Source organism: Schistocerca serialis, chromosome 7 (assembly GCF_023864345.2).
Source record: "Schistocerca serialis cubense isolate TAMUIC-IGC-003099 chromosome 7, iqSchSeri2.2, whole genome shotgun sequence".
In the NCBI taxonomy this organism is placed as follows: Eukaryota; Metazoa; Arthropoda; class Insecta; order Orthoptera; family Acrididae; genus Schistocerca; species Schistocerca serialis.
Window position 1 is genome coordinate 135,038,552 of NC_064644.1, and position 13,058 is coordinate 135,051,609.

At 43.9% G+C, this 13,058-nt stretch overlaps 1 protein-coding gene across 1 annotated transcript in view; it reads right to left on the minus strand.

Moving 5' to 3' along the window:
- Nucleotides 1-1,920, minus strand: part of LOC126412928 (beta-1,4-glucuronyltransferase 1-like) — a 102,747-nt gene extending 100,827 nt beyond the window's left edge. Inside the window, exon 1 of the mRNA XM_050082817.1 lies at nucleotides 1,204-1,920. Coding sequence (XP_049938774.1) covers nucleotides 1,204-1,920 — 717 coding nt within the window. The remainder of the gene's footprint in view (nucleotides 1-1,203) is intronic.
- Between the last annotated feature and the right edge of the window lie 11,138 nt (nucleotides 1,921-13,058).

The following is a 13,058-nucleotide window of genomic DNA, read 5'->3' on the forward strand; positions in this document are numbered from 1 at the left end:
TGCAGGAGCTCCATCGTGCATGAACCCCATGTTGTGTCGTACTTGTAAAGGCACATGTTCTAGCAGCACAGGTAGAGTATCCCGTATGAAATCATGATAACGTGCTCCATTGAGCGTAGGTGGAAGAACATGGGCCCAATCAAAACATCACCAACAATGCCTGCCCAAACGTTCACAGAAAATCTGTGTTGATGACGTGATTGCACAATTGCTTGCGGATTCTCGTCAACCCACACATGTTGGTTGTGAAAATTTACAATTTGATCACGTTGGAATGAAGCCTCATCCGTAAAGAGAACATTTGCACTGAAATGAGGATTGACACATTATTGGATGAAACATTCGCAGAAGTGTACCCGTGGAGGCCAATCAGCTGCTAATAGTGAATGCACACGCTGTACATGGTACGGAAACAACTGGTTCTCCCGTAACACTGTCCATACAGTGACGTGGTCAACGTTACCTTGAACAGCAGCAACTTCTCTGATGCTGACATTAGGGTTATCGTCAACTGCACGAAGAATTGCCTCGTCCATTGCAGGTGTCCTCGTCGTTCTAGGTCTTCCCTAGTCGCAAGTCATAGGCTGGAATGTTCCGTGCTCCCTAAGACGCCGATCAATTGCTTCGAACGTCTTCCTGTCGGGACACCTTCGTTCTGGAAATCTGTCTCGATACAATCGTACCGCGCCACGGCTATTGCCCCGTGTTAATCCATACATCAAATGGGCATCTGCCAACTCCGCATTTGTAAACATTGCACTGACTGCAAAACCACGTTCGTGATGGACACTAACCTGTTGATGCAACGTACTGATGTGCTTGATGCTAGTACTGTAGAGCAATGAGTCGCATGTGAACACAAGCACCGAAGTCAACATTACCTTCTTTCAATTGGGCCAACTGGCGGTGAATCGAGGAAGAACAGTACATACTGACGAAACTAAAATGAGCTCTAACATGGAAATTAAGCGTTTACAGACACATGTCCACGTAACATCTTTTCTTTATTTGTGTGTGAGGAATGCTTCCCGAAAGTTTGGCCGTACCTTTTTGTAACACCCTGTATAAATCGGACCCCACCCACCCTTTACACAAAATCCTGACTACGTCCTTGTATGCATTTCTGTTGTTTTGTTATGTGGGATGTAGAGGTATTTAACAAAATGAAAGTCACTCGAGTGAAATAATCTTAAGGAAACTCACGAGTGAAGCTTTATTTTCTGGGGGAGTAGCTCCTGCCTCTATTTCGAAGACTGGCAGGGTGAAGACTCTGGGGTTGGGTCTTCGAAGCGGCGCTTCGTGACGCCTCAGCATGTGCAGGAAGTCAGGCAGCAAGCCGGGGCTGGGGAACAGCTCGATATCGACAGGCAGAACGTAGTGCGTGGTGGCCGCTTCGCGCGCCACGTTGCGCGCCACATTCACGGGGTAGAGGCCGCCAGAGCGCGGCGGTGCCGACTGCCAGGGCGGCTCGACGCTGCAGTCCGACAGGCCGCGGACGGCCGCCTGCGCGGGGCACGGCACGTAGGCGGGCACGCCGCCCTCCGAGAAGAGCACGTGGAACGTGACGTAGTACGCCACCACCTGCGACCAGCAGTCGCGCGCCCAGCGGAGTGCGTCGAGCGCGTGGCCGAAGTCGCCGGGCGGCACGAAGAGGACGAGCGACACGGGCCCCCGCCAGCGCGCCACCAGCGTGCGCAGGCTGCCCAAGCGCCGGAAGTCGGCGTGGGTCGTCAGCGTCACCGTCTCCCAGCAGCGGAAGCGCTTCTTGGCGCGCACGTAGTTGTACAGCACCCAGTGGCTACCGCGCTGCTGCGTCCGCGGCTCCCACGGCTTTTCGTAGCATTTTATCAGATCCGCCAACGATGCTAGTCCGTCACCTGGCAGGAATGCATCCCCCACGTCTGATTCCCCCAGGTGCATGTCGCTTAGCTCGTCTATCTTCTTCGACATCTGCGGACAATAAAATGATACTACTTGTAACGCTACAACACAGTACTTATATACACTGACGGAAACAAATCTCAACAGCAAAAAGTAACTAATGGAGAGTAATGATATATATATATATATATATATATATATATATATATATATATTCCTAGTATGGGACTTAACATCTGAGGTCATCAGTCCCCTAGAACTTAGAACTACTTAAACCTAACTAACCTAAGGACATCACACAAATCCATGCCCGAGGCAGGATTCGAAGCTGCGACCGTAGAGGTCGCGCGGTTCCAGACTGAAGCGCCTAGAACCGCTCGGCCACACTGGCTGGGTAATGATATTTAGTGCATACATTCGTTTAGTTAACATAATTAAGTGATTAACATTGCAAGATCATAGATTAACATAAGCACGAGATAAGCTATTGCAAATCTGAAATATTGGTACATTAATAACTGGTGCAACTGCTAGAATGCTGAATGCAAATGTACATGCATGGCGTTTTAGAGATGTGGGATGTCACTTTGTGGAATGGAATTCCATGCCTATTACACTTGGTCAGTCAGTAAAGAGCCAGTTAGAACTGTTTGAGGATGACGCTGAAGTTGTCATCCGGTGATGTCCCATATGTGCTCGGAAACATATCGATACTCTGTAGAGACTGTTGGGTTGCGACAGCTGTATGTGGAGAGCGTTATCCTGTTGGAAAAAAATCCTGGAATGCTGCTCATGAATGGCAGCACAACACGTCGAATCACTATACTGACATACGGATTTGCAGTCAGGGTGTGTGGGATAACAACGAAGTGCTCCTGCTGTCATACAAAATTGCACCCCAGACCATAAATCCATGTGCGGGTCTAGTGTGTCTAACACACAGACCGGTTGGCCGCAGGTCCTCAACTGGCCTCCTTCCAACCAACACACAGACATCACTGGCACCAAGCAGAACCACCTATCAACAGAATACAAAACAGCCCCCCCTCCCTCTTCCAATGAGCTCTCGTTTGACACGACTTCAGTCGCAAATGGCGATGGTTTGGGATCAATGGAATGCATGCTACTGGGTGTCTGGCTAGGAGCTGTTCTTGATCTGGTACCGAGCGCCGCAGAATTTGAATCTGCGCCAGACGTCATGGACGTTGAAGACCCATAGAGGTCTCTGCACCATTGTGCCGTAAGCTGTGGCAGCGCGCGCCTCCTGGCCTGCATTTAGTGTGAGGGCGCCACAGTGGAACACGTGGCCCAGCGGCCAATAGCGGCGCCCCCGATAGAGCGCCTGCCTTGCGCTCAGCCAGCAGTCTAACATCACATGCGTCTCAGGACATAAGGCCTCAGACAGCGTATTGACTTTCATGTTTCTATTCCAGTGGACGTGGTTGTCTTGTTTGGTTCGTTACTTTCTTGTTTGTTTTTGTTGTGTCATAACGTCCTCCGTTGGTCGTGTCTGTCCTCTCCCGTTGCGTTGTTGTTCGCGGGCCGCTCTGTGGGTCCCGCCGCGTTTCCATCACTACTACCCCGTGACCGTGTCGGTCGCCGTTACAACACTTGATGTAACCAATTTGTAACAGTTTGTTATTTCACTGTGATGGCAATAGCTGCACAAATTGCTGCTGCCGATACAGTATGATGCGCCAGAGTCATACGCCAAACATGATGGTCTCCTTCTCAGGAGTGTCACAGGGCCATCTGGAGCCTAGTCTTCTTGCTACCGTGCATTCCTGCGACCACTGCTGCCAGCAATCATGTACGATGGCCACATTCCTGCCAAGTCTTTCTACAATATCGCAGAAGGAACATCCAGTTCTCACAGCCCTATTACATGACCTCATTCCAACTTAGTGAGGTGTTGATAATGGCTTCTTTGTCACCTTAAGGGCATTCTTGACTGACATCAACTCACCACGTTCAATCTCAAATGTAACTAACACTCACAACCGTTATACTAAGGAGAATGCTCACACCACGCTTGTCCGCCCTATTCTGGAGTATTGCTGTGCAGTGTGGGACTCGCATCAGGTGGGACTGACGGATGACATCGAAAAAGTACAAAGAAGGCCAGCTCGTTTTGTATTATCGTGAAATAGGGGAGATAGTGCCACAGACGTCATACGTGAATTGGAATGGCAATCATTAAAACAAAGGCGTTTTTCGTTGCGACGGGATCTTCTCATGAAATTTCAGTCACCAGTTTTCTCCGCCGACTGCAAAAACATTCTGTTGGCACCCACCTACATAAGGAGAAATGATCATCACGATAAAATAAGAGAAATCTTGGCTCACACAGAAAAATTTAAGTGCTCGTTTTTCCCGCGTGCCGTTCGAGAGTGGAACGATAGAGAGACAGCTTGAAGGTGGTTCATTGAACCCTCTGCCAAGCACTTTATTGTGAATAGCAGAGTAATTACGTAGATGTAGATATAGATGTACACGTGTATTTAAAGCAAACCTGATTTGCATCCTCATAGCTGCCACTCTTACGCAATTCGCGTGAAATCTGAACAGGTATCATCTTTCAAAAGTAGAAACACGCCCACCAACTTTTGTTGATGTCGAACCACTCCTTCCTGGTGCTGTGGTTTTTTTTCCGTCAGTGTATGTTCATGCTCGCAAAACTCAAAAAGGAGTCCATCGACTGACTTGCAATTTTGACGCAAAGTTGTGTTTGAATACACATCTGTATTTATATACATATTTTTTAAAATATATGTAATCTATAAATATGTGTGATCTATAAATAAATGTGTAATATATAAAGAGCAAACGGTGTTAACCAGAATTCTTCACTGATTTACTGTATATTTTTACACAATACTCTAACGAACATATGAACAGGCAGGGGCTATATATTTTTAATATTATAATTTTAATAGAATGTAATTTAATATATTATATTTTTAATATACACAGCATATAAATATATATGTAACATATAAAGTGGGAAGATTGTTACGAAAATTCTCGAATCGTTAATTACTTAAAATTTTACGTGATACTCTAATCAACATTCAGATGACCAATTTCTATATAATTTTTTAAATATATGTAATATATAAGAAATATACATAATACAGAAAGAGGTAACATTGTTACCAAAGATTTCAAAAAATACTTGACTGATTTATTTCAAATATTTACATATTATTCCAATAAACGTTTGGACGAATATAGGTTATGTGAAAATATAAAATACATATAGTGAAACATAATTAGCTAAAATAACGAAAAATTTATGACCATTTTACATCAAATTTTAAACATACTCTGTTAACCATTCAGACAGACATAGACAAAATGTTTTCTAACAACAATGTACATGTTTTTTGTTAAACCAGACCGTGAGAAAGAACATACTGTGCAGTACTCTAATGTAAAAATGTGCAGTTTTGTTTTCCTTATCACAACCAGTTTCACCTACGACTGTGGGTTATCGACAAATTGTTTCCCCCATATATATTCTTTCTCATGATATATACATATTTTAGACATAAATTGCATACACAACAATGTGCTTTTTTTTATTCTTCCTCGTAGATGATTTTCACAGAAAACAACAAAGTTGTATCTATGGCTTATTGGCTTATGATTAGATTACTACTACAGAATTTTGAATTTGCAATAACAACAAACAAGGCTCAATGTCAGAGAGAGGAGGGAAGAGGAGATAGTCAGAGGGTAGGGACGAAATGGACATAGAGATCAGGACAGAGAAGGGAGAGAAGGAGAATAGGATATATATCCAATGCCTATACATATTAGAAATGTGTGCTTTCTCTTTTCTTTCTTTTCCATGTTATCAGACTAAGCCATAGCAACATGTGATCAGGTACAGTTAGTACTTCATAATCATCACATTATTTATTTTTTTGTTATCTCGACTTTATTCATAAATATACATGCGATTTTTAAATATTAAACTACTTCTGCAATGCATTACTTAACAACAAATACACTACCTAATGCAAGCACACCGATATTTATCCACCTCCCATTGCTATTTGTAATTTGTTGCAATGTTACTGATTTTCTCCCACTTTGCAAGAAGACACACTCGTAAACACAAGACTAGTAATTAGCACACTGCGAAAAAGACATACTAAGTCATATCCCTGCATTATTAGAGCGTGACATCACCAGAGAATTCCTTAGAGGCGTCTGCTACTACGAGATTATAGCACACTCGTAAATACTGATTGAAAAATCCGAGTAAGTACATTCACAACACATCGCTAAAACAAAAATTATCAGTTGCATAGGAAGAGAATAGCATACACAAGCACTTTATTAAACAGCTAACTAAAAATTGTGAGTCTCAGTCCCATATGTAACCATCCATGCATGACAGACCTGGTAGCTGGCTGAGGACACACTGCCACCACTGAACACTGTCTGCCAGTAATCGCCTTGCCACTGCTAGAAAAACTGCCATTCCTCATGCAGGCAATGGGTGAGAGACGAATGATGAGCCACAATCGTTAAAAAACGAGAGAGCAGCTGGGGAATACCCAGAACACCCACATGTGCCCGTAGCATCCACGATCATACGTTAGATGCTAATCGCTGGGAGCAGGGGCTTGATAAGACGGGCTGCACGACACCAGTTGAATTGCTGAACAGAGGAAAGAGCAATATCTGCTCTAATAATAACTTTTATTTCATGTCTCTCTAATTACGAGAATGTAAATCACGATGGAGAAACAACTGACACACGTGACCTCCCTAGGTATACACAGTAGGTGTTTTATCACAACCACAGGGTGATGCAAGGTGGAGTGCTTCCACACAACCATGTCTACCTTCTTTCTTTATGAACTTACTGATCGGTTTTCAAGAAAGAATCCATATCCAGAAACGCTTGGCTTGGGCGCTGTAGAGCATCGAAGTCTGAGGCAGGTGTGCATTCCACATTACATCAAGAAACCTTGAGCAACACATTGCACTGTCAATATTACAAACGAGCTTCGGACTGTGTACCTCCTACATCAGTTCAGAGCCCACATCAGCTGCAGTGCGCTACATGCACATGAACCAGTAAGCGTGGTTGTCTTGGAAGTATTTCAGTCACTCCATGGACTCGAGCAATAAGCTCCTCTGCTGATGTTACTGGTGTTCCATACACCATATTCTTCATACCACCCCACAGAAAACAGTCGAGAGGTGTCAGATCTGGTCACTGTGCTGGACATGAAACTGGTCCATCTGTACCGATCCATCGTTTTCGATATGCGACGTTCAGGCGATTCCACACATCAACATCAAAGAGTGCTGGAGTTCTGCAGTGTTGCAGCCATATGTTCATCCAAATATTTAGTGGTACTACATCCAATAGGGTAGGCAAAACATCTCTAATGAATGTGAGGTACATCAGTCCTGTGAGTCAGTTTGGCAGCAGATAACAACCCATGAAATTTTCACCAATTATCCTGACCCAGATGTTAATAGCGACCATGTGTTGATGATTTTGTTTCAAATGGTTCAAATGGCTCTGAGCACTATGGGACTTAACTTCTGAGGTCATCAGGCCCCCATAATTTAGAACTAATTAAGTCTAGCTAACCTACAGACATCACACACATCCATGCCCAAGGCAGGATTCGAATCTGGGACTGTAACGGTCGTGCGGTTCCAGACTATAGCGCCTAGAACCGCTCGGCCACTCCGGCCGGCTTGGTGATTTTGAATCATGTTGTGCAGGTTTAATATCTCATCTCCAGTAAATGTGCTTTCATCCGTGAATAGCACCTTGCTCTGGAATTCTGGCTTGAGTATGCATTGTTGTAGATACCACTGTGCAAACTGTACCAGTCATGGATAGTACTCCTCCCATAATACCTGGACTTTCTGCAGGCAGTATGGATGGAGCCAATGTTCATGGCCAGTATCCCTCATGGCACTTTTACCTGTGTGCAGCGCCTGTGCCACCTGCTGAGTGCTGCTGGCTGTGTCCTCATTGGACATTGTCAGCACATCAGTGATGGGGTAATGGGGTTCCAAGTGCACTTTTCATATGAAATTAATACAACTTTTTTTTGCAAATTAATTAAATTGATCAATTAAATAACCCAAACTCACCTCTGTATGATGACAAGAGCTTTCCTCAACTGGCACGTGGGCCCCTACCCCATCTTCCTCCACTCCGCTCCCCTCCACCTCCCCCTCCCCCACCTACACTATTGGAATTTCGAATTTTGGCGGAATTCCGAATTTCGACAGGAAATTCAAAAAATGGCGGGAATTTCAAGAATTATGGAACTTCCTTTATCCCAAGGCTTTGCTGACGTCCCATCCCACCCCCCACCATGGAGTTGGTGCGAAATTGAAAATGGGAGTGCCCTTTGTGGGGCTTTAACCATTATCCTTCTGGGCAGGAACCCTAAATCCACCCCACTACACAGGGAAACTGTCCGACTGCAGGAGAGGAAGATTAGGCTATTGTACTTTATTTATTTTGGGTGGGAAACTGAGTAAAGATCGGTCCTAATTACACAACTAGATGCATAGTGCTACACAAGGAGCGCCTAAAATCGCATCACAACTCAAAAATTGATGCTGTCATTTTACTGGTGTCACTCTGTTGGGAAAAAATTCATAATAAGACTCGAAACCAGAAGCGGACGTACTCGAAATAAACTCTACATAGTATGATGATAAGTTGACGGGAAAAAAGGTGCATCGGAAGGTTTTCTCCTATTTTTTTGCGGGAAACGTGTTCAACTGACGAAATGTTGGTGTAGGATAGACAGGAGTTTAATAAGCGTATTACCTGTAAGTATACTGCTGAAGACTGTGTCTATCGCCTTTTGATGTTGGAGTTCACTATAGACGCCTCCCACTGCATTGCACGACAAACACCCTGGAGCTTAAAATTCAAATAAATGGTGCTCTCTTTATATCTTGACAACTTCCTTGTGTTTCATTGCCGTGAGAGGTCCAATTGGTGTAGCTGATGAGTAACTTGCACATTGTAAGAAGTGGCAGGGCAGCAAACCATTACTGAAATGTAGGAACGCCAATGAACACTACCTCAACGGATGGAATAGCTTCATTGTTCTAATTACACAGAAAAATCATTGTAATAACACAACTACCACAAAACCGACCAACCAGCTTCGAGTCAGTCTTACCTCCCATCTACCACACCTCATCCCTCACTTTCTTCTCTGTAGGTAGGGATACAGGCCTGTTCTATCTTTTGTTGATGGTCCATGAAGACATCTATTGGGTGGCAGTGATATACTGTCTCCAATCTGCAGAAATTATTCACAGATGGACAAAAGCTCAAGAACAGGACGCTTCCTGCAAGCTGTTAAACATATTTCTCGGAAAGACTGCTCCCCCCTCCCATGGAACAACAGCAAAATTCTGTATAATGCTTTCTCAAATTTCTGCTGCCACCACCATCCACCAGTGGCCACCAATTGCCTTAACTCAGAGCACATTCTTTGGACTGCCACTGCACAACCTGCCCACCAAGCAAAACCTTCAAGAAGCCTTGGTCAGAGCATGCTTGCTAGTGGAGCACGAGGTGGTCCAGATGATCAGCGGACCACAGAATAAAGTGACATAAATGACAATGCCAGCGATGTGTTGTCTGTCTAAAACTGCAGCTGTGCTATACTACCCCTGCCATGACTAACTGCTACCGCCGGCGTCCATCTGTTTTGGAGGGAAGGTATTTCAGTATAATAGTTGTATTTAACGTATGGAAGCCATCCATGACACACACATGGACATACAGAATATAGAACAAATGTACTTCATCTGTAGAATATATGGTTGTAAGTGACTGGATGCATTTAAGTACAGTGCTATTTTATACCACCCGACTAATGTGCTGTTCTATCTCGTACTTGAGAGTAATACTCACGAAGGACTGTCCCCTCTATTGAATGGACAACCAGCACACAAAATAGCGGAATTTGGATGATCATGTGCCATCATCATAGATCTTCAAGAGCATAAAAAAAGGTACAATAGGCGCATCATGATGCCTGGGTTTGTTGTTCTTATTGGAGTACCTAGACAATCTTATTACGAAATATTGGTAATATAGCTTGCATCAAAGATATTATCATCTTTAGCAGGAGGAATTTAATTGTGCTTACGTCCCCTGCAGAACCGTAGAGTTTTTTGCAGGGTTGTAGCACTGTCGGAAATAACGTACAAGTTGCTAAAATCGAGATTTTGTGATCGGTAATATGCAAGCATAGTCTGTACATGTATACGTGTGTTGCTGTGTTGTGTTGTGGTCTTCAGTCCTTGACTGGTTTGATGCATCTCTCCATGCTACTCTATCCTGTGCAAGCTTCTTCATCTCCCAGTACTTACTGCAACCTACATCCTTCTGAATCTGCTTAGTGTAGTCATCTCTTGGTCTGCCTCTACGGTTTTTACCCTCCACGATGCCCTCCAATGCTAAATTTGTGATCCCTTGATGCCTCAGAATATGTCCTACCAACCTGTCCCTTCTTCTTGTCAAGTTGTGCCACAAACTCCTCCTCTCCCCAATTCTATTCAATACCTCCTCATTAAAACTTCGAACATAGCTGCTAAGGTTCAGTGACCGTGTCAGAATTATATTAGAACAAATAAGCCCTCGATCACAAATATTAAGTCAAAATTGACCAGGTTTCGACGCTACTATGAGCGTCGTCTTCAGAATTAGACTAACTGTTCTAAAACATATTAGGTATATAATACATTAATAAAATTAAAGTTTGTACTGAATGGAAAAGATGCAGTACTTACAAGTCACATATTAAAAAAGATCTAATCCGGAGAGGCGACGTCATGAATAGTTGTGAGATGGCGAGCCGCTAAGGGCTGCTCGTACTGTGAACAAGGAAGGCAACAAGACTGAGGTGCCCACTTTAGAAAGTGTGGGCAAGTAAACATGGTGTTGCTACGAGCGCCATCTATGAGCCGCAGAAACAACTAGGCTACTGTACATTCAAAATTAGACACATGAAATTGTGATGCAGCTGATTCAGGCATAACGTAAGCACTAAAAATAATAGGATGAAGTTACATATTTATAAGCTTTAAATAGAGGTACATTTTGTAACGTAAAAAACGTTAGTTATGACATACAAGAAAACAGCAAAGATGTGACAGGAAAACAACATTTCGGTAAACTGCATGAGGAAATCTGAATCAAAGATCAAGCAATGGCTTTATACAGTCGAAAAAGTTTTTATTTCGCAGCTGCAGCTGTTCGTTGAGAATGAGGCCATCATGACGAGAGAGATGTTTGAAAATCTCCAATTCCTTGAAGACATCCAACCTACGCCCCTTGTTTTCGGTATGCAGAATATTGTTATCGCCTATGGCTTTAGGCACGTGTCCAGTAATTAAGAGATGATCGGCAAAGGATGAATTTAGGGGACTGGTGCCGTTATTTCTCAAAAGATGTTCTTTATATCAGATGGTGAAAGCACGTCCAGTTTGCCCTATATAATAGGAGGAGCAGGTATCGTACATGATCTTATAAACGCCAGAACTTTCTGTAGGGGAGCGAATGGATTTCAAATTATGAATGAAGTTTCTCTTTAGATTATTATTAGTAGAGAAGGCAACATTGCAGTTGTATTTGTTGCGAAGCATGCGCTGAATCTGATAGGAAATGGGTCCTATGAAAGGAATAGAAAAACGTTTTTTTGGGTTAATTTCAGTGCATGAGGTGTTGAGCGTGGTAGTTCTTGCAGTTTTCTTTTTTAGAATATCGTCCACTATGTTAGGCGTATATTTATTATTGACTGCTATGGTTTTAAATAAATTAATCTCCTCATTAAACTTTTCTGTTGAAAGTGGTATGGTGGTGGCTCGGTGGACGGCAGAGTGAAAAAAGGCCGCATGGAATCCCTGATGCGCTGATGCAGCCCTGGAGAATGGCGCACTGTATCACAGCCGTCCACAATACGAGCACCAAGAGTCTCTACATTTGGTACCGGGGTTGCATAGACAACAGCTTTCAAATGCCCCCATAAATGAAAGTCAAGAGGGTTAAGGTCAGGAGAGCGTGGAGGCCATGGAATTGGTCCGCCTCTACCAATCCATCGGTCACCGAATCTGTTGTTGAGAAGCGTACGAACACTTCGACTGAAATGTGCAGGAGCTCCATCGTGCATGAACCCCATGTTGTGTCGTACTTGTAAAGGCACATGTTCTAGCAGCACAGGTAGAGTATCCCGTATGAAATCATGATAACGTGCTCCATTGAGCGTAGGTGGAAGAACATGGGGCCCAATCAAGACATCACCAACAATGCCTGCCCAAACGTTCACAGAAAATCTGTGTTGACGACGTGATTTCACAATTGCGTGCGGATTCTCGTCAGCCCACACATGCTGATTGTGAAAATTTACAATTTGATCACGTTGGAATGAAGCCTCATACTGACGAAACTAAAATGAGCTCTAACATGGAAATTAAGCGTTTCCGGACATATGTCCACATAACATCTTTTCTTTATTTGTGTGTGAGGAATGTTTCCTGAAAGTTTGGCCGTACCTTTTTGTAACACCCTGTATGTATCCCACTCCAAGACAGTGTTCTCACACATGCAGTTGAATATAGATATTACCGATTACGGTTGGTTCTCCGTAGCAGTGTCATTCCATAAATACACTAAGTGATCAAAAGTATCCGAACACCTGGCTGAAAATGACTTAAAAGTTCGTGGAGCCCTCCATCGGCAATGCTGGAATTCAATATGGTGTTGGTCCACCCTTAGTCTTGATGACAGCTTTCACTTTCGCAGGCACACGTTCATTGAGGTGCTGGAGGGTTTCTTGAGGAATGACAGCCTATTCTTCACGGAATGCTGCACTGAGGAGAGGTACCGAAGTCGGTCGGTGAGGCGTGGCACGAAGTCGGCGTTCCAAAACATCCCAAAGGTGTTCTATAGGATTCAGGTCAGGACTCTGTGCAGGCCAGTCCATGTCAGGGATCTTATTGTCGTGTAACCATTCCGCCACAGGCCGTGCATGTGAGCAGGTACTCGATCGTGTTGAAATATGTAATTGTCACCCCCGATTTGCTCTTCAACAGAGGGAGGCAAGAAGGTGCTTAAAACATCAATGGAGGCCTGTGTCGTGATAGTGCCACGCACAAGG